The 22,313-nt window shown below is 42.6% G+C and overlaps 1 protein-coding gene across 7 annotated transcripts in view; it reads left to right on the top strand.

Moving 5' to 3' along the window:
- ERI3 (ERI1 exoribonuclease family member 3) overlaps positions 1–22,313 on the top strand; it is a 294,532-nt gene that overhangs the window by 19,987 nt on the left and 252,232 nt on the right. For 2 of the 7 annotated variants that reach the window (XM_020783263.3, XM_020783264.3), the window contains exon 2: positions 407–678. In XM_020783263.3, coding sequence (XP_020638922.3) covers positions 430–678 — 249 coding nt within the window. In that variant the 5' untranslated portion in view covers positions 407–429. Of the gene's footprint in view, positions 1–406; positions 679–13,026; positions 13,048–22,313 lie in introns of those variants that run through there. The other 5 variants (XM_072997527.2, XM_072997526.2, XM_020783265.3 and 2 more) reach the window with 4 other exon arrangements.

Raw genomic sequence — 22,313 nt, 5'->3', positions numbered from 1 at the left:
TCACCCTGCAGAGTTTGTTGGTAGTAGTTGTCCTTCTATGTTCTTTTAAAACCCTGTCTCTTTCGCTTTTGGTGATGTTAAAATGGGGTTTTGAGTGATGATATGTCAACCGTTTGGGGAGTAACATATAAAAAGTGTTTAGGTTTCCATTTTTTGCTGCCATTTTGTTCTGATTGTTTTGACTGATATTTTGGTTGATTTACTGCATTAGACTGCTTCTACTCGTTTTTGTGGGAACTTTGACTAAACAACAGAATATACATGATTAAAATAAATGCTTGGCTAATGAGCTATATCTCAGTTCTCTACACAAATTTGAAGTGGAATCTGTATATCCATTATGTTAGTGAATTGAAGTATGTGTTGCTGAAGTAACACTTTCTTTTTTTCCCCTTTCTCTCTGAAGTTACAGATGCTGGTAGGTGTTCAATGATACTTGTCTGTACTGCAGCAGCAAAGCGTCACCTTGGGCTATTCCCAAGAGGTCTCCCAAGATCAAGGAATACTCTGCGCTCCTTTCGTGTTTTCCAGGGGTACAGTTCCACTACAACCGGGAAACTGGCGTCTCACGGCTTTGCTTCCATGGCAGCAATGTCATCTTTCCCCCCACAGAGGTATCACTACTTCCTAGTGCTGGATTTTGAGGCCACATGTGACAAGCCACAAATCCATCCCCAGGTAACTGTGAGCTTACTGTTTGTCTGTCCCTAAGAGTTTCTGCATGAAACCTTCTGGAGGGCTGGTGGTGGGAGAGTTGATGGTGGTAGACCTGGTGTCTAAACATTTGAAACCTGTATCATCTTAACTCATTCCTTTTCTGAATGGTGGTTCCTATTCTCGTAGAATAGTGGTTCTCAGACTTGGGTCCCTAGCTGTTCTTGGATTGCATCTCCCATAAATCCTGTCCAGCCCAACAAGTGGTGAAGGTTTCTGGGAATTGCAGTTGGATAACATCTGGGAACCCCAGTTTGAGAATCACTGTTGTAATACATGTGGGCATAATGTTACAGACCCAAGATGGCCCAATAAATTGTTGAATTTGTGATTGGTCAGACTCGTCATAAAAGCATTTTGAGGTACATGTGTATGAGAGAGGTGGGAAGTGGGAGACAGAGAGAGATCCTGATTAATTGCCATTGCAAGACCTCAATTATAGAATTCAGATTTCAGCTTGGTCATGGGATTAACTGCTGGTTTTGGAAAATAATCCCTCGTTTTTGAAATTAGTAGTAGGATTTATAGCTTCACAATGTCATTGTGGAGACTAAAAAAATTAAAATTGTAGAATGCTTCTGCTTTTAAAAGTGCTAGAGGAAATGACTGACAAGAAAGAAGGAAAGACAGACAGACAGACAGACAGACAGACAGACAGACAGACAGACAGACAGACAGACAGAAAGAAAGAAAGAAAGAAAGAAAGAAAGAAAGAAAGAAAGAAAGAAAGAAAGAAAGTGATGAGATTTTTTTCCAACAACATTTGGAGAGCTACAGGTTCCCCCTTCTCCTTTAGAGAGTAATATAACTCTGTCCAAAGTGAAGTAGGTGGTCCTAATAGGACAGATGGATCATTCATTGCTGGTTTTTATGTCTTGTCTAGATGTTTTGGCAGTTTTTGCCTTTCCTCTAGTCCTTTACTGCAGTGGTCCCCAACCTTTTTAATGGCAGGGACCGGTTTTGTTGAAGACCATTCTTCCAAGGACCGGGGTGGGGGGGCTGCCGCTGCTGGCATCTGTGAATGGGGGTGTGGAGAGATGGGGGCACTGAATCAGGCCTGACACGTGTGGTTTCCCCCTCGCCTCCTCTTCCCATCCGCCAGGGGTCCCAGGGCAATGGGGCAGGGTTCACCTGGCTGCTTCTTCTTCTTCCCAGGGACAGCAACATGGGGGGGGGGAGCCGAGGATGGAACACCCTCCAACCTCTGAAGGGGGGGGCTGCTGCTGCCACCTCTCCCTATCCGAGCTGGGCTCTCTCCTGGAAGGGCCGACATGGCGCGGCCTGCGGGTGGAAGGACTGCCCGGGGGGAGTGGAGCGGAGCAGGGAGGCGACGGCGCTGAATGGGAGGTGGGCGCAGGATCAGGCTGGCATGCAGGGATTCCCCCTCGCCTCCTCTTCCCACTCTGCCAGGGGTCCCAGGGCAACGGGGCGGGGGTGCACTGGGCTCCTCCAGGGACGGTGACATAGGGGGGAACACAAGGATGGGGCTTATCTCTGTCTTCCGCACCTGTGTCGCTTGCTTGCCTGTCTGTCCGCCCATCGGTCCTTCCTTCCTTCTTCGGGGCAGTGGCGGCCCAGCCTCACTTCAGCATGGGTGGGTGACCGTGCCGCCATCACAAGGGTGGGAGCAAGGCTCCAACAGGAGGCTCCAGAAGGCAGATGTTCTGCAGATGAGCAGCAGCGATCCAGCCTGGCCCACCTCTTCCCGGGAAGGGTTGGACAGGCAGGAAGCAGTAGGATCACTGGCACGCGCTGTGGTTGTAAGTTGAAGCACCATTTCCCATAGAAATGCTTTTGAATGCGATTAATCTGTTCCGGCTAAATTTTTTTTACCAGATTTATAAATAAATAAATAAGAACCACAACACGGCAAGCCCCATCGGAACACGTCGGGGCTGAAAAAAAAACACTACACAGCAAGCCCCATAGGACCATGCTGGGGCTGAAAAAATATATATAACCAAAAATAAACAACACGACAAGCCCCATCGGAACACACTGGGGCTGAAAAAAAAAATACAGTGGTGCCTCCACTTACGACCATAATCCGTTCCAGAAGATGATTGTAAGTTGAAGCACCCTTTCCTATAGGAATGCATTGAAATGCAATTAATCTGTTCTGACCGAAGGAAAAAAAATCACAAAAAAATCACTGCAACTCATTGGAAATGCGATTAATCCCTTCTGGCCGAGGGGGTGGGGAGAAAAGCAATCAAGAGTGCAAGACCAATTGGAAATGCACAGAAAACAAATAGAGCAGATCGGAAATGCACAGAGAACAAAGGGAGCAGGTCGGAAATGCAAAGAAAACAAAGGAAAAAGCAAGGGAAACATGCAGGACCCATCGGAAATGGGGAACCCCCCCCAAAAAGCAACAACACCCCCAAGACCCATCAGAAATGGGGAGAAAAAACCAAAATACAAACAAACCCCCCAAGACCAATCACAGCACAGAAACATAACTCCCCTAGCTCAAAACCATGCCACAAAAACACCCAGAATAGTTTTTAAAAAGCAGAAAACAGCACCTTACCTTACAAGGAAGCCAGAATCCTCCCTGCAAACACACACGCACACTCTCAGAAGCAGAAGGAGGCAATCCCAAGCTTCCAACGAGCACACACTCTAACTGCTGGGGCGAAAGAGTTACAAAGAAGCAGCCTTGTCTCCACGTACAGTTAGAAATTTGAATTTCCCACCTCCCCCCTGCCTTTTTCTGTTTGTTACAGGAAGCTTCGGTTGCAAGTAGAAGCAAAATTTTGCAGTCAGAGCTGGTCATAACTCGAAATGGTCATAAGCAGGGATGTAAGTTGAGGCACCACTGTAACCAAAAATAAATAACACAGCAAGCCCCAGCGGAACGCTCTGGGGCTTGAAAAAAGACAACCAAAAATAAACAACACAGCAAGCCCCATTGGAATGCGTTGGGGCTGAAAAAATAAAACATCAGCACAGAAACATAACTTCCCCCCCAGCCCAACCACATCCTGCAAAAACCTGTATGTACTCACTCAGAAGCAGAAAGCAGCACCAGGCAGTCCGAAGCCTCCTTGGACGCACTCTCTCTAACCATTGGGTCAAAAGAGCTACAAAGAAGCAGCCTCTTCGCTGACCAACGGCTAGTACATTTGAATTTTCTGTCTTTTTCCCCACCTTTTTTTCAGTTGTAACTCGAAGCTCTGGTCGCAAGTAAAAGCAAAATTTTGTGGCCGGAGCTGGTCGTAAGTCGGGATGCTTGTAAATTGAGGCACCATTGTAAATTGAGGCACCAGAAAAACTTGAGGATCTTTTCTAGTTCCTTCATAGTTTCCGCTCCAAGTCTCAGTCTTCTGATTTCTTTGGATTGATGCTTCCACCAAAATAAACCAAATCATTAAAGATTAACTGTCAACATTGCAGTTTTGTGATTCTTTTGTGGTCATGGTGTTTCCTTACTTAGTATTGAGCTATAATCCTGCTTTTGCAGTTTCTTCCTTAATTATTCTCCATTGATGTTTTCATATGGTAATTAATTAATTATACCCCGCCTTTCTCCTTGAAAATGACCCCAGGTGGCTTACAACATTGAAAGACATATTTAAAGTTGAAAACAATTCGTATACAATGATGATTAACATCATTAAAAGACAATATATAAAGTTAAGAGCAATGAGCATAAAACGTCAGCTTACATCATTGGCAATATTAAAGCTAAGAACAATGAATATACAAATATTTTTAAAAAAACACCAACCGAATGCCACTCTGAGAAATGGAAAGTACAAAAATGTAAAGCACAAGTAGTACTAAAAATCCAGTCAAAGCAATAATGTACCATCCAAAAATCACACACAGGTTGTTAGTTATTGAGGGAAGGCTTACCTGAAGAGAAAGGTCTTTGCCTGCTTGTGGAAGGAGAGCAAAGATGGGACCAGTCTGGCCTCCTGTGAGAGGGAGTTCCAGTGTCCGGGAGCAGCAACAGAGAAGCCTTCCTGTGTCCCCATCAGACACAACTGTGAGGGTGGTGGAACTGAGAGAAAGGCCTCTGCTAATGCTTCCTGCCTATAGATAAGGAGATAAAATGCGCCCTTGTCTGATACCTTTCCAGTTGGAAATCATTCTTTTTTGTCTGTATTTATTGCAACAGCAATGTCTTGTCCAGAGCATAGGTTATGTATCTGGAAGTCTTGTTATACATCTATTTCTTTTTTAAAAAATCTGTTGTTTTTCACAATCCACACAGTAGTTTTCTTGCACTTTTTCTCATTAATAATACATCCCTTAATTTACAAATTGAAAAACTTCAAATTTGAACATTAAACTTTGCTTCCTGGATGTACAATACCTCATGGTGTTAGAGTCTCCAGATGCAATATTTCCCTTACATGTTAATATAGAAACCTAGTGATATTTGTGTCCCTTTAAAACACAGCTCTTGGATAAGTCTTGATTGCATAAGATCTTCTGCTACAATTCTTGGAAATAGCAATGCATTGTCCTTTTGGCAAAATATCTCTGAAACAGCATTGTTTCAGGCACCTGTAGAAACGAGTCCAGATTTCTGGGTCTAGATTTGTATAGAGTAAGCAACTCTACATTCTTCAATAAAAACATATAAAAATATTCAGCCAGAATAATGCACAGCAGTCAAGTTATAGTTTATGTTTAGCTGGTTTTCTTTTATTCATTCCCATTTTAAAGCCATTCTGTTTATAGAACCTGAAAAATAATCACTGTAGGAAGATAGGATAGTGGAAGGGAATGGAATACCTGAAGTATTGAGATATGCTGTGAGTTGCAGACACAGTTGTGGAATTACGTTAGCTGTTTTCTCATCGATCACTAGAAAGCCCACTGTATGTACTCCTTCTGGTTCTCTTCTAAAGGTGGATAATACATGTTCATTTTCGAGCTTCTTCATAGCTGCACGGCCCAAGAATATTAATTTGAAAAAAATGAAAGGAGAAGATTCTCAGGATATTGCATATGCCTGTTATATATTATTCAGGCTAGATTTCTATATTGGTTAGAGAGATCTCCAGCCTCTCTGCTTAAGATTTCTTTAGCATTGCTAAATATAAACAGGCCTTCAGGTGATTCACCAAAAAAAAAATCTTTTTGGGAATGTATAATATGGCTTTGCCTTACCGTGAGTTAATATTTCTCTGCATTAAATATTTTTCTTAAAAGGACTCAAGGTGACTCATATCATTAAAAAGACAATATTTATAAGCTAAAAAGAGTAAGTATAAAAATGTTAAAAAAGAATTAAATAAGTATTATATTAAAAATGGTAAATAAAATCAATACCAAAAACACATTTAAAAATAACTGAGCACAACAGTCCATTTAAAAAACCTGTCTCAGACAGCCAGTACTCAGGGAGAGACTGCTGGAAGAGGAAGGTCTTTGCCTGTTGGCACAAGGACAGCAAAGATGGAGCCAGTTTGGCCTCCCGTGGGAGGGAGTTCCAAAGTCTGGGAGCAGCAGCAGCAGAGGAAAATGCTCATCCCCTAGTACATTAAAAAAAGAAAAGAAATTAAAGTTTTTTTAAAGCTGTATTAGCTCCTCAACTGTGAGATGTCTCATGGCAGAGGAATGCTTGGAAACCCAGTCACATTATTTTTATTATGACCCCCTTCTAAATTGTTAGAGAAGGCCATGTTTTGGCTAAAATTGAAAGGTGGGGTTTTTAGATTCCATTAAGTGCCCTCCTCTCTAATAATTCATTTGAAAAATACCTATAATCTCTACTTTAGCTGTTACAAAGAGACTGCAGCTTAGTATTAGCTACCTTGAAGATGTGCCTTCCTCTATTTTGTCCTGTTGAAAATAAATCATGTGAAACAAACTGGATTTTTAAAAAAACCCAGCAACCTTCCAAATCTTCTGTAGTTATAGGTATCTCTGGGGAGGTGCAGTTGATTTTTGTGAGTAATGTCTTAACTTTTATCTGACTATTTCCTATGTGCCCAGCCTCAGGTGCAAAGACCTGTCAAAGCTGTAAATTGACTCTACTGTGTTCCTTTGGATATGGGCTTGGTCTGTGTGCATTTTGATGCTAACCATGATGCATATAGAGCTAGTTTACAACTTGCAGTAAAAATGGAGCATGAGTAGAATATGATTACTACAACTTTAAGGAGCTGTGTCCCCCAAGTCCTTGCTGTGGAATGTAACAATATGTGCTGTTGCACATAGGCTATATATTTTGTGGGGGGAGATAGTGCATTAAGGTTGGACATTATTCAATTGGATCCTTTCATCGACTGTGTCAGAGATCACCTGCACCATGTCTTTCTTTGCCCAGGGCTATCATATTGTGTTTCTGTAGAAATCTGCAGAGGCACTGAAGATATTTTGATCAAAATATCTTACTAAAAATGAGTGCTTGTTCCCTGCATCAAAGATGTATTTCTTTACTGGTGTGCATTTAATATAAATTGGGAGAGGTGCTTTTGGAGAGCACAATAATGTATAAAGTTCTTAATGGATTTGTTAATACAGTACATACAAAAATGATGTAAAAAACAGAAAACTGGATTTTAGAACCCTGGACTAAGCACAGACTGAATAACAGAAACGATCAAAATAATCTGACTTGGTGAAAGTCTGTATGTATGTATTGCAGATTAAATACTGGAATGTATCTAGATTTATCTGGGAAATCCAGGACCTTCAAAAATGAAATAAAAACTGAGACATGATTGTCAAGTTTTGTAGGAGTATCATGAAATGTGCTTTTGATGTATGCAGGATCAGAACCTGAGGGCACAGAATATGAGTATCAGATCTTCTGCAGCCTCCACCCACTCCACTCCATCAGAGTCTGTAGGTAAAGGTAAAGTTAGTCCAGTTGTGTCTGACTCTAGGGCGTGGTGCTCATCCCCGTCTCCAAGCCATAGAGCCAGCGCTTGTCCACAGACAGTTTCTGTGGTCATGTGGCCAGCGTGACTAGACATGGAACGCCGTTACCTTCCCACCAAGGTGGTACCTATTTATCTACTCGCATTTACATGCTTTTAAACCGCTAGGTTGGTAGGAGCTGGGACAAGCGATGGGAGCTCACTCCATCGCGTGGATTCGATCTTACGACTGCTGGTCTTCTGAGCTTGCAGCACAGAGGCTTCTGCGGTTTAACCTGCAGCGCCACCACGTCCCTTCATATTACATTTTTAGATAAAGTACTTGTAAAATCTCTGGAAGGTGATGCTCAAATGTGGAGACTTGTTTTCTCTCATTATAAATGTTTCCATTTCTTGTACTGACTGACTCTTACCATAGGAGTGTTTGGTTTAAGATTCTTCAAAATGTTCCCTTTCTGTGTATAAGTGTGCATTTTTCCTACCAATTTAATGTTGATGAATTTGATTGTCCTTCTGTCTAAAACTTGCTGCTCCTACCAAAGTTAAGTGTTCTTAACCACAGCTGGTGACTTTCTACATATGGTTTGTTAATATGGATTATTATAAGTCAGAGGAGCTCTGAGTTTGAATTAAAAAAAAGCCTTTGACACTGTGGCTAATGCTTGTTGCACATTCATTTAATAGTTTGAAACCTGCAATAATAAAAAAATGGTCATATGCAATAGCAGAAGGCATGCACCTTCTTGTGTCTTAGGCATTGTGTTTGTTGCTTGTTGCAGACTTGATTTTTCATTTGTTGTTGCTGCTATTTTATATAATGGCCAAAATCCTGGTGCTGTTGGAGTAAGATTTGCAAGTAAGATTTATCTCAGTTAATTGTACCTAGTTAAAGCAGTGTCAAGCATGCCTATGTCGTGCAGTCAGGTGCATGATAAGTGTTCAGCCAAGACATGTCCTGGCGTCATGTCAGTTTGCTGTAATAGGTTATGCAGATCTTACATAAACACCAGTAGGATTTCTGCCATTACTTAGAACAGTTTTCAAATAATTTGACTTAAAAAAGGAAGAAAAAGCAACCAGCTGATCATTTATGTGTTCCAGGATGTCAGGGCTGTGTACTTTGAAACTACAGTGGTTCCTTGACTTACAAACATCCCTACTTACGACTATTTCGAGTTATGACCAGCTCCGGTCACAAAATTTTGCTTCTATTTGCGACTGGAGCTTCCAGTTACGAAGAGAAAAAGGCAGGGGAAAAAAGTGGGAAATTCAAATTGCTAACTGTAGTTGGCGACGAGGCTGCTTCTTTGTAGCTCTTTTGCCTCAGCAGTTAGAGAGTGTGCATTAGAGGAGGCTTGGGACTACCTCGCTTCTGAGTGAACGTGTGTGTGTGTTTGCAGGGAGGCTTCAGGTTGCCTGGTAAGGTAAGGTGTTGTTTTCTGCTTTTAAAAAACTGTTCTGGGTGTTTTTGCAGCGTGGTTTTGAGCTGTGGGGGGTTTATGTTTCTGTACTGTGATGGGTATTGGGGGGGTTGTTTGTTTTTTGGTTCCCCCCCACTTCAGATGGGTCTTTGGGGGATTTGGTAGCTTTTTGGGTTTTTTCCCCCATTTCCGATGGGGAAATCAGGGATTTCCCTTACATGCTTCCCTTGCTTTTTCCTTTATTTTCTTTGCATTTCCGACCTGCCCCCTTTGTTCTCTGTGCATTTCCAATCTGTTCTGTTTGTTTTCTGTGCATTTCCAATGGGTCTTGCACACTTGGTTGCTTTTCTTTTCTTTTTTTCTCCCCTTCGGCTGGAAGGGATTAATCACGTTTCCAATGAGTCTTGCAGTGATTTTTTTTTGTGATTTTTTTCTTTGGCCGGAACAAATTAATTGCATTTCAAGACATTCCTATGAAAAATGGTGCTTTGACTTACGACCATTTCAAGTTATGCCCATCGTCTGGAATGGAATATGGTCATAACTGGAAGAACCACTGTACTCAGATGTATTTTTTTATTTTGATTGATTCAGTATAGTTATATCTTGACTCAAAGGTTTTTCTTTTTCTATCAATAACTGCAGTAGTGTAAATGCAATCCAAAGTGAGGTATAGTGGGGCCTCGACTTACAAACATCCCTACTTACGAAAATTTTGAGTTACGAAAAGATCCGGCTGCAAAATTTTGCTTCGACTTGTGACCGGAGCGTCTATCTACGAAAACAAAAAACGCAGGGGGAAAGGGCGGGAAAATCAAACCGTTGGTGGTGAAGAGGGTGCTTCTTCGCCCCAACGGTTAGGAAAAGGGAGGCTCAGCCTCCTGGGCTTCCAACACCGCCTTGACCGCCATGCAGGGTGCTGGTGCTTTTGAATCCCGAGAAGCTAGCACATAGTGCGGTGATCGGGGTGGCTTTGGAAGCCCGGGAAGCCGGCACCTGGCATGGAGGTTGGGCCGGCTTTTGAATTCCCGGGCTTCCAAAGCTGTCCCCGCTGCCCTCTGCCTCCCGTCCGCGCTGCCTCCTGCCTACTGACTGACTTTATCCTTCTGTCCCTTATTAAAAAAAAGACCAAATTCCTTTCTAAACTTCTTGGGTGAGAAGGTTGGGCTACAAGCGTTACTCTTAAAGCCTTTAGGATCTAAAACCATCAACCACCACTCTTCATATACACCTTGCTGTTCTCACCAAGAAAAAACAACAGCAGGGACTTGAACAATTTAGGGCTTGCCCTCTCCCCTCCCCCCCGCTCAGAAGTTGAAAGAGGGACCCCTGTGGTCAATGGTACAGTACCTTTCTGGGCAGCGATCACGGCTTCCTTGGAGATCTCTCGGTAAATGTGCTGCACCATGCCCGCTGTCTCCTCGTTGCTCTGCGAGTTGATGTCTCACAGCACCAAGAGGGCTCGGCGGTGGGCAAACTCCAGGGCAAAGAGCCAGCCCAGCCCACTCCTGGTGCTGGTGATGAGGAACACTTGCCCGGCCATGCTATTCTCCTTGGGGCACATGAACCACTTGGCGGCGGCCACAACGAATGCCCAGAGGACCTTGAAGGTGACCACAAAGAACTCCACGATGATGTTCATGGTGCCATGGAGCTCCCTCGGACCAGGTGACCTGGCAAGCAACTTGTGTGCCCTGGTTAACTGCTGCGGGTACTAACGAACAGGGAGGCGACCTCCGAGTCTTTGGCAGCGCCTCAACAATGATTCAAGGAGAGGAGGCGCGCCAGAGCATCGACCGAAACAGCAAGTGTTCCCTCTGCCTCCCTTTTCCCGACGCGGTACGCCGGAGGGAGGGCACCTGTTGCCTCCACGCCCCAGCGAAAAGGCAGGCACCACCCGTCACCGACCAACCGGGGGAAGCTGCCTGGTCCGCCTGCAGCCAACTGGGCTGGATCCTTCAGCGGCACCCCCTGAGCCGCATGCCGCCACCACCGCTTGCTCAGGTTAAGCCTCAGTGCCTTTGGCATGGCAGAACAAGGGCAAGGCAGAGCAGGACCAATTTCAATGCGCCGCCACCGAAAGAATGTTCTGAGCCACCCTGGAAAGCCCAAGCAGAACCCACTGTAGCTCCGCCAGAGAAGCCAAGTTTCAGGAATGGAGCAAACAAATTTCTACAGAGGCGGCAACGGTGGCGGGTGCCACTTACTAGCCAGCACCTGCTTCGCCTCTTACACCCAGTCAGTCACTGCCGGGCTCCTGCAAACGGGCGTTTTTTGGCCACCTTCCCACTTCAGGGAGCAAAACACCGGAAAAGATAAGAGACCTCAGCCACCAACACCTCCACGGCTCCTGCACGCTTCCCTGCCCACCCTTACCTGTCCCTTCTGCCTTGTGGCAGTGCCAATGTCCCACCCCTTGCCCGTCAAAGTGAGCATTTTCCCACCGCTCCAGGCCCTATATAGTCCCAAAACGAGGGAAGCAGGCCCCCCTCCGCCACTGTTTTGTTTTGTTTTTTGCAACCCCAGGGGCTTGCAGTGTTTTATTTTTATTTTTTGGAGGTATTTTTTTCCTTTGGCCAAAATGGATTAAATGGTTTTCAGTGCATTCCTATGGGAAATGGTGCTTCGACATACGAAATTTTCGAGTTATGGCCACCGTTCCAATATGTAAGTCGAGGCACCACTGTATTTTGCATGTTATTAAGGCTGAGAGTATTTGTCCTCTGTATGTTTTGCAAAGAATTTGTTTCAGGTAGTACAGCTACTTTCTGCTTTTATGAAAGGTGGAGTTCGAGGACAAGTTCATATGATTGTGTGCACATGGTAGCCTATTGACATTCCTGCCTGACCACTGCTATGTGCTGATCCCCCCATACTTTTGTGAAATATATTTCTTGAGCTTTTATTGATTGGGGCAAAATGTTTGACCCTTGCTGTGATGGTAATTGAATGGAATACTAACTCCTGGATAAGAAGGTCTGGGTTAAGGAATTTTGAGCATTGGCCTCCTATATGCATTCTACAAGGCATGTTATAGTTTTGATTGCTTTCTTGGTATTCAATCTCATTTTTTCTCCTTAGTTTTCTGCATTGTTTATTTTCCACATTCCACATTCCAGATGAAGCTCTTCTTTTTTTTTTCCTAAGGTAAGAGTAGCCTTTTAATCTCCATAGCCTTGTGTGCTGTCTTAAAGAAGATGTCACACTATGGCTGAAATCCAGTTGATGTAGCTCTGCTGGTGTCACTGCTGATGATGTCATCTGCTTGTGACATTGTTCTTAAGTTTGCTATTTAAAGTTTCCTATTCCCCTGGTTAGATTCTCAGCCCCCCCCGCCCCAAGGATCCCTTTTGATCTGGGGAAGCCTTTGGGAGCTTTGAGATGGGGGTGGGGATAATTTAATATAGAAAAATTGTTAACAGATGGTGGCAATTTTCTAATATTAAAGGCTAAATAATATAATGACACTGACTAATATTTAGGGCTGTGCACTGCATTGGCCAGAGTGAGATGCCAGCCTCAGATAATAGAGTTATAGATTGTAATATCCCCTCCATCCCTTCCGCTCTGGTATCCTTGTTCTGCTGAGTTGTATAGGCCTCAGATGCCTGGTTAAACTTTGAAGGGATCCTCAAAGCCATACATTGTGAGCAGGGTACCCTGGGAGATTACCTGTGCTGCCAGTTTAGGGGCTGTTCATGAGCCTGCTGGCCACGGACAGTGGCTAGTCTGGAGTACCACTGAGGGCTAGACATGTAAGATTCGGCTAGCTATGTGGAGAGCAGTGCTGGTGGCCAGCACTGCTGTCCCTGGAGATCAGCAGTGCGGAGGCAGGGGGAGGGAGGCAAACATTGGGCAACAGCAGAAGAGAAGAGGGCAAATGAGGAAGTGGAAATGGGGGAGGGAGGTGGTTGAACAAGGTGAACTCAAAGGCATTGAGGAGTAGTAATAATGATGAGAGAGGCAGCAGTTGTGCTTCTTCTCTTGTCTTAGGAGATAGAAGAACTCAGTATAGTGCTGCTGATACCACCAGAGCTTATAATCAAAGTTTGGCAGTTGTTGTACAGGTATGGATCTTTTGATGTATATTTTAAGCCTGTTGCAGATAGGTATATGTTGTACTAAGTACTTTTTGATTTTAATGTCTGTCTAAATATCTCGAAGATGAAGATTTTGCTTCTCTTTCCCATGCATTATTAGCTGAAATTTCCTGATGCTGTTCTAAAGGCAGCTTTTATAGTCTGTTGAACTTCATTGTAGTGTTGTTGTTTTTTTTAAAAGCATTTAATGCTTTACCAGTGGTTCTCTTAAGTAATAAACTCTTCATTTTGAACTTGGATAACTTTGGTTAAACTATGTATGGTGTGTGATTCAACAGTGACCTCCATTGATATTTAAAATACTGCATTTTGAATATTCTGAGATTGAGACCTTGCCTTTTCCTGGTTATGATTTTGGCCAAACAAGGAACAGGAATTACAGTTTCATTACTGCAGTGTAGATTTAGCATTAATACAAATTTGAGCACATCTGAGTGTCATATAGGCTGCAGAATTAGACATCAGAGGAATTTATTTGAAAACATGTTATTGATACTTTAATAGTATCTTGGGTTATTCAACTGGATATATAACCTCTGAGAAATACTGAAGTATATATTTCAAAAAAGTAAAAATAATAATGTAGAGACAACAGAAATTAACATCTGATTGCTTTTGGGCTAGTTTATTCTTGCATAGCATCTTTAATGCTCACAATGTGGCAATTTGAAAGAACTTGCCATTTTTATTTTCTCATTTCTGTTCTCTGGTACAAAATGTAACTGGATTTGCAAATACGTGCAAATTTTGTTTTCTCCGGGTAACTGTGACAAATGTAATTTGGTATCAGATGCAGCCCTGAAAAGGCTCTTCGGTGGACCTGATTAATCTACCTGTTTGAATATTTCAAGATAGACATGTGGAACTAGAATAAAGCACCACATATGTAAATACTTTTTGTAATAGTTACCCATTTGCATCAATCTAATATAACAGTGGGCCAAACTCTGTGTGGTCATTTTTGCAGAAATGTTGATGCTGGATTTAGGGATTGGTAGGAGGTTTTTCAGTCATGTTGTCCATTACCCCTGGAGGCCAGTGTAGGACTACTCAACTCAGCCAGCTCTCATTAAAATAATAATTAAAAACTGACTGGGCCAGTACTGTCCACATGCTGTCCTTTCTTCTAATTGCCTTGGAAGAAAGAGGGGAGGGGTAGAACTCAAGCCTTCTACGATATCAGACTTTTCTATCTTCCCCCCTCCCCCAAACTTGGAGGCATCAACTCTCATCTGTCAAAGTGTAAATCAGCAATTAAAACACAAACAGCGAAATGCCAAAGATGACCTGGAGCACAAAGCGACTGACAAACAAGTCCGGACAAATCGGGGGATAATTTATAAGCATTGCCCTAAAATCTAATTATTTGGCAATTCGAATTTGCAGCCGGGCAGGGCTGTGCAATAAATTTAACCCGCCATAAATTATTTAGGAGCAGCCTGTGGTGTAAATCAAAAACACAAGTGTTTGCTTAAGAAACAAGCTCCTTGTACATAAAATGCCTTTTTTGTGTGTTTTCAAAAGGAGAGAAGAAAAACTGTTGAGTGAAATGAGCTGCTGCTATTACTGTATCTCTGATTCCCTTTCTTGGAGGTGTAAGCAGTCTATCAATTAAGCAAGAAATACTGTCCCTTTTCTTATCAGGAACATCTACTGTTGACAGCAGTCAGCCTTTTCCATGAGAATAGTATTTATTTACCATGAGAATGGTATTTATTTTCCTATGGGATCTTTCATTTTGTATATTTATTAAAAAAATTTTTTTTGTAATGTCAGGGAAGATAAATGTTTTCCAGTTAGTTTTTTCAGCAGAATTGGATAATTTTATCTACTGCCAACAATGTGTGCTGGTTTTTGGGTATATCTTTCTCCACTGTTCTGATAGACAGTGAAGATTCTAGTTGTTGTGCATATGCATGTATGCATGTTTAGTCTGTTAAACGCTCCTATATTGCAGACTGAGTGTTCCTTTGTGAAACTCAAAGTAATTGTTTCTGATTTCTCCAAAGATGATGAAAGCAGTTAAGCTTGTAGGTCTCTCTTTCAGTTAGAAACCTTATAGTTGCTGGGGCCTTAAATTCATGATTTTTAGTTGTGTTTCTCCTTTTCCTTGTCTCACCTCAGCAACATCATGCTGGGGGTGGTTTTTGTTTCGTTTTTGTGTTTTGTTTTGTGTGGGTGTGCTTTTTTCCCCTTCTGAGAGTGGAGTAAAATAGGTTGGATTTATAGTACTGGAATCACAGGCCCTCATGAATTTTCTTAATCCCTTGGAAAGTGACGTCCTTTTAAGTTTTCAACAGGCCAGTTGAGATTCAGCCTCCCATCTGTTTCTTGACGACTTTTTGTGGGGTAGGCAAATTATCCAAGGTGGCTGCAGGCATATGTTTGTATGTGTGTTTTCCTCTGAGGGCGGTGGGTCAGAATCTCTTCATGGCCTGCCAAATCTTTAGAATGCAAGAACTGCAGACTATTATATACAAGATGATTTAAAACAGACGTGTTCGGTAAAAGTATTCTATAATTTCAACTTTTCTCTACTCTCCCTGTGTATTTGGCTGATTTGTAGTATTCTTTGACAGGTTACAACTGATGTGAGAAACACTCTTTCTACATATAAATGCGAATACCAGTGCTGATGAGATAGAGGGGTGTGCAGAATTCTTTAGTATAAACTGATACATACAAATTGCATAACAATGAAGAGGAGAATTTAAAAGCTTATTACTTCCTCACCAGCAATTTGAATCCTTTTTTTCTCCTTTTTAGTTAGACTGTGAAGATGTGTAATGGTGGAAGAAACATGTTTAGTTATGTCTAAAATCTTAGGGAAGGATATAAGTACAGTTTGAATAGTCTTTGGACTATTCTGTCTTGAACAGAAGTTTCATCTTTATGAACAGTAGAATTACAGCAGATTCTTGGAGTATAAATAGACTTTAGAAAGCTTAAAAAGCAAAACTGGGGCACAGTATATTTAGTCCTTGCTGAAAATGCAGTGTAAAAGCTTTGTTCTTTGGGTTAGTTACTGAAGTACAGATGGGGTTCCTTAAACAAATGATCGTGAAGGCGTAGATTGTCAATCTGTCAATAGTGGGTTAAAGGTTGGGTGGAGTTAAAGCAGTGCAAGGCAATGGAGAGGTCTCTCTCTCGCTTTCTCTGGTGAATTCACAGTTTAGAACAGTGGTGTGGCTAGAACACAGTTTTTTTTTACTGGTGGGTCCTTTTAATTAAAGGAGAGGAACTTTTTTTTAAAAGTGTACATTTGTTTGCTCATACTTGCTTTAAAAGGGTAAGAGTTAGGCTAGTGGAAAGGAAAAAAAGTGGTGGATTTTGGTTTGTGTCTGTGTGTGTGTGTGGGGGGGGGTTGCAAGAAGGAAATGGATTGAGTTTTCCAAAGTACTTTTAACTCATCTTCTCTGTTGTTGCTGCTATCAAATCTGTTCAGTCACAAATGTAATTACTTGATCTTAGACTCATGGTGGGCCTATCACAACACTAACTCCTAAATTATTTTCACTCAAGCCAGGTTGACTGTAAGTGAATTTCCAGGCCCCCCATCCATTCTTTGAATTTGATTGACGGTATGAATTTATTCTAGTACTTTAAAGATGGCTAATCGCTGGCCTGTGTCTGTGTACTCAAAGCCCCAGCCTTGCTCGGTTGTGTGTGTAAGTGCTTACCATTTCATAATAGCTTGTAATGAAATTCTAGATCTGTAATAACATTTTGGATATCTAAAACAAACCATATGCTTGTAAAAAAGTGGAAACAGATCGGCTTTAAGCCATAAATTCTGGGTAATGGAGCGCTTTTTTCCTCTTTATGTTTGATAGATATTTTTGTTTCCGCAGGAATGTCAGCTCCTAATTTCATGATGTATCATGGGTTTAGGAAAATTGAATTTAATAAAGGCATAAGATGAATGGCAGCTTTAAAGGTCCCAACACTTGTCTTTATTAGCAGGACGGACGGCGAGATCCCCAAATGCTGCAGCTCTCCAAATGGAAGTTTAAATGGAAAGTACCGCGAAGTGTCGCAGGTTACATTTCATTGCAGGGCTGGTTAACATTGTTAGTGATCAGCGGTGCTGATTTCATAGGGCTGGTATCTGTTGCTGTAGATACCAGCAGAGCAAACATTGCCAGAGGGTGCGGGAGTTGTTGACCTCCCCGCTGGGAAATTGGGATAGGAGCCTTTTGGGAAGGTATTTTCTGCTTGTTTAAGAAACTGGACAAGAAAGCCAAGAAAAATGGGGGTGGCTGGGAAAATAAAGATGTTGATCTTTCTCCCTTAGGCATCAAATTTCTTTTGTAGTTCTATAGCTTTCATAAGCCAGAAATAATTTGGACAATCAGAAAATTTTCAGACTTGGTCATTTCTGTTTTACTTCTTCCGGCTGGCTTAATTGAGACCTCCTGAATATAGGTTGTTAGCCTAGTTCTGTTTCCTTTTGTGTATGGGAGTAATCTGCTGGCCCAGTGCAAAGCTGCTTGACAACTGTGCCATAGACCCAATTTATTAGGCAGAGGGGGCAAAATACATGGAGGCCTCCTAATTAGGAAGATGAAGCACCAGAACTGACAAACTCTTTGCATTACTAAATGTATGTCATGTGAGTTTTGTGCATAGGCAGAATGCTTATGGCAGGGGAAGGCAGGGCAGGCAGGGAGAGTTTGTGAAATTACATTTTTTGCAGCAGTTTTTAAATCTAAAGTGGAGGCCATCCGCCGGGAGCTCTCTCCTTTTTTGAATACAGTGAGTCGAGCTCAGTTGTCCAGTGCTCCGTCTTGCCAGGTGACTCTTGATCTTTTTCAACCTGTGACGCCAGACACTGTGGACAAATTGCTTGATCACTGTTGGGCCACCATCTCCTCCCTTGACCCTTGTCCGGCCTGGCTAATCAAAGCAGCCAGGCTGATAACAACAGAATGGGCCATAGCAATAATAAATGGGTCTTTCCTTGAGGGCAGGTTTCCACCTGCCCTCAAGGAGACACTCATTAGGCCCATAAGAAAGAAACTTAATATGGCGGCGGATGAAATTGGCAACTATAGGCCCATTGCCAGTGTTTCTTTCATTAGTAAAGTGGTCGAGAGGGTGGTGGCCGACGAGCTTCAGGCTCATTTGGATGAAGCAGATGCCCTGGATCCGTTTCAGTCGGGCTTCAGGCTGCGCCATGGTACAGAGACGGCATTGGTTGCCCTGTATGATGACCTGTTGAGGGAGGCTGTTGGTCCTCCTCGACATCTCGGCGGCCTTTGATACCGTCAACCACAGTATCCTCCTGGGGAAGATCTCCGAGTTGGGAATTGGTGACTTGGCGTTTGCCTGGCTCCGTTCCTTCTTGGAGGACTGTCCCCAAAGAGTACAACTTGGGGAGAATGTCTCGGCCCCGTGGAGTCTCAATTGTGGGGTTCCACAGGGGTCGATTATCTCCCCAATGCTGTTTAACACCTATATGAGGCCGCTGGCTGGGGTCATCAGGGGGTGTGGAGCATCGTGTTATCAATATGCTGATGACATCCAGCTCTACATCTCCTTTTCTCTAACTGCAGGTGATGCCATCCTGTCCCTTCAGCACTGACTGTGGACTGTACTGCAATGAATGCAGGAAAATGGGCTGAGGTTGAACCCGGACATGACGGAGGTTCTGAGGGTGGGTGCCCCTGTGGTCGGTGGCTTGGGTGATTCTCTCTCATTTGGGGGGTGACCTTGGCCACTAAGAGTGGGGTTCGCAGTTTGGGGATCCATCTGGACCTGGCGCTCACCGTGGAAACGCAGGTGGCGTCGGTAGTCGGTAGCGCCTTTTTTCCATCTTTGGCGGATTGGCCGGCTGCAGCCCTACCTCGATACGGGGCCCCTCACTACCTCGCAATCTCAAGATTGGACCACTGCAACTTGCTCTACGTGGGGCTGTCTTTGAGGCTGATGCGGAAACTTCAGGTGGTGCAGAATGTGGCGGCCAGATTCCTTACTGGAGTGAGAAAATACCAACATATTTCTCCAACTCTGGCCTCTCTGCATTGGCTGTCCATTTGTTTCTGCATTGACTTCAAAGTTTCAATGCTTACTTATAAGGCCCTAAACAGTTTAGGACCTCGATATTTGGCGGAACACCTACTCCCACCTAGCTCTACCCGGCTCACCCGAGCGAGTCAGAAGGTGAAGCTGAGGAGCCTGACTCCGAGAGAGGCCTAGAAGGAAAAGACACGAAATTGGGTCTTCTCGGTGGTGGCTCCTTGCCTCTGGAACAAACTCCCTCCGGAGATTTGCGCGGCCCCTACGCTGGGTGTCTTTAAAAGCCAACTTAAAACATGGATGTTCGTTCAGGCCTTCCCTCCAGTCAATACTTGATTCTCTCTTCTTATTTCCGCCTTTATTTATTATTATTTTATTTTCTTGCTTCTTCACATTTAAATTTTAGATCTATGTAATTATGTGTTTTATCGATTCTCTGTAGTATATTGGAAGCAGCTCAGAGTGGTCATATGACCAGATGAGCGGGATATAAATAAAATAAAATAAATAAAATAAACATATATTTTTTCCATATAAACTAGAGGTGTACAGAATCTGTCCCTATTGGACTGCAGCCCCCATTAGTCTTGACCATTATAACAATGGGTGAGGGATACCAGGAACATTGTCTGAACACTAGAACACTGCATTTTGCCTATCCCTTGATATATAGCTATTCTGCATTAAGAATGGTTCATTGCAGTGTATTGCAAGTTTCTACTTCAAGGTTAAAGAATCTGTGGTTCTTATCATCCCTGGCCATTACCTTTGCTAGCTTGAGGCTGATGGAATTAAGAGTTCCACAACATATTGGGGGCAGCAGTTTACACACCCCTGTTCTACTTCTGCATTCACTACTCTGGTTCTTCTCTTTTTCTTTATGGTTATTTGCCCCCGTATGCTTTCCATCATTGTCAAAAAGCCAAAGGAGAGGCTGCCAGAGGCTATATGTGTGGAACAAGACCCATGATTAAAATAGATCTAAAGAACCAAATATCTACTGAATTGAGCTATGGTTCCTGTGCTTCAGGACCTCGACCAACAGATATCTTCTTCATTGGACAATACATGATGTATTGAGAATGAAAGGAAATGTAGAAACATTGATCTTTTAGATATCATTATCATCTGGGATCATAATGTATTGGACTTTTGACAAACGTCTTCGGCAGTTAAAGGTTGATTAGTTACATTACTTTCAAAGTTAAAGAGGAGAAGATACCGTATTTGCTGGCGTACAAGATGACTTTTTGGCCCTGAAAAACATGCCTCCAAGTGGGGGGGTCATCTTGTATGCCGGGTGCATGTCTAGCAAACCCTCCCTCTCTCCCAGCAGTCACTTACCTGGTAGTAAGACCCAGTAGAGCCTGGCTCCTAGCCTGGGAACAGCCTGACTCTAGCGCCGAACAGCTGACTGTTGGAACAGCAAAGAGGCGGCAGCCATTTTGAGATGCGACCACATGGCTGCTGCCTCTCCAAAATGGCTGCCGCCTCTCCAAAATGGCTGCCGCCTCCGAAAAGGAACCAAAAGGGGCAAAAGGAACTCTTCCCGTGATGCAGCCAAAGCAGAATCACACATGCGGAAGAGGAGGTAGTCTTATACAGCAAGTATATAACAAACTTTACATTCTGAGTGGGAATGTTGGGGGGGCATCTTATACACCCAGTCGCCTTATACACTGGCAAATACGTTAATATCAAAGCTTGAGAACCATGTGGTAAAATATTTTGCTCAGGCATACAGCTAAGGTTGTGTGAGTCCACACTTTCCTTGGTCTTTCAACCCCATTCCTCTTCCTCTGTCAATTGGAGGCAATAGTGAACATATACTCAGTGGTTCAGTCATCTTTAATAAGATATATGCTGTCATAAATAATTTATCAATTCTCACCAACCTTTTACAAAGTCCAGTAAAGTGTATATCTAGGATGGGTAAATTCTGACCCTCCATACTGGAATTGCCATGAGCCATAGTCAGTATTTCTAAAGGAATGGGATGATGGAGATTGTAATCTAACAGCATCTGGGGGACCACAAGTTGGAAGGCCCAGCTCTAGTGTAAATGGAATGAAAAGTGAAATGAGCAGCATTTCTATTGGAAGGTGTGAATTTTGTTTAAAGCACAGCTCATACACTCTAGATTTAATCATATGAATTCTGTACCACCAAGAAAATTCTCTTGCTTTCTGTATATAACTTTTATATATCTCCTTGCCCGTATTGACTCCACCGCTAATAATCCTCTGTTCATTGACATGTTTAGAGTCTAAACGTATGCACTGAGCAGATTGTGAAAAATATGTTTTAAGGGCGTAGCAAACAACAGTGCACATGATTAAATCCAAATCCACTCTGTTCCCTTCAAAGTATGCACTTTCAAAGACAGAGGTAAGGACTTCACTTTTTCTATACAAAATTGCAGACAGACAATACAGTAGTCAGGATTGTCATCTTAGTGAATCAGTATCACTCAAGGCATAGAAAGCTATTCTGGCAATTTTAATAGCACTTCCAAGAACTTCCAATATTATGTCACATTGGGAGAAAGAAAGAAACCATAATAGACTCCAGGAATAGCTTCAGTCAGAACTGGAAAATAAGTCTGATCTGCCCTATTATTTCTCATTTCCATATACTGCTGTCAATAATTGTGTGTTTGAAGACAGTCTGAGAATTGCAAAATTTTCTGGTGTCTGTTAGATCAAGCACTAGAGGAGAGAGGGAAATCTACCTAAATAATCTGTGTGGAACCCCATAAAGTCAAGGCCATAATCAAAGAACTGTTGGACACTGTTTATAGACTTTAAAAGAAAAATAGCATGACTATATTGACTCATAACACAGAATTAGAAGTCATAATCCCTATTCCACAGTGAGCTCTTTGAATTATAGCACATTTTCAATTAAAAAGCATTATAACAATAAAAAAAATTAAATTAAAAAGGTTACTGGAATAAATGATATGCAGAATTTTATCTTCTGTAATTCTTACCTTCATACGATTCCTAAATATGAAATAGGACCCTAAGGTATTTACTGTGGTAATGCTGTATCTGTTGACTCATTACAGTCACTTATTCCATTACCACAGACTATATTTGAACAATAGATATGTATACATTGACTGACTCAGCACATTATTTATAGGCAAATATATAGTTGTCTGGATAGTTCAGTCTGTTAGGTATCTGGCTTCAGAGCCAGATGTTTTCTAC

The sequence above is a fragment of the Pogona vitticeps genome, chromosome 4 (genome assembly GCF_051106095.1).
Source record: "Pogona vitticeps strain Pit_001003342236 chromosome 4, PviZW2.1, whole genome shotgun sequence".
In the NCBI taxonomy this organism is placed as follows: Eukaryota; Metazoa; Chordata; class Lepidosauria; order Squamata; family Agamidae; genus Pogona; species Pogona vitticeps.
This window is presented reverse-complemented; position numbering and strand designations above follow the sequence as displayed.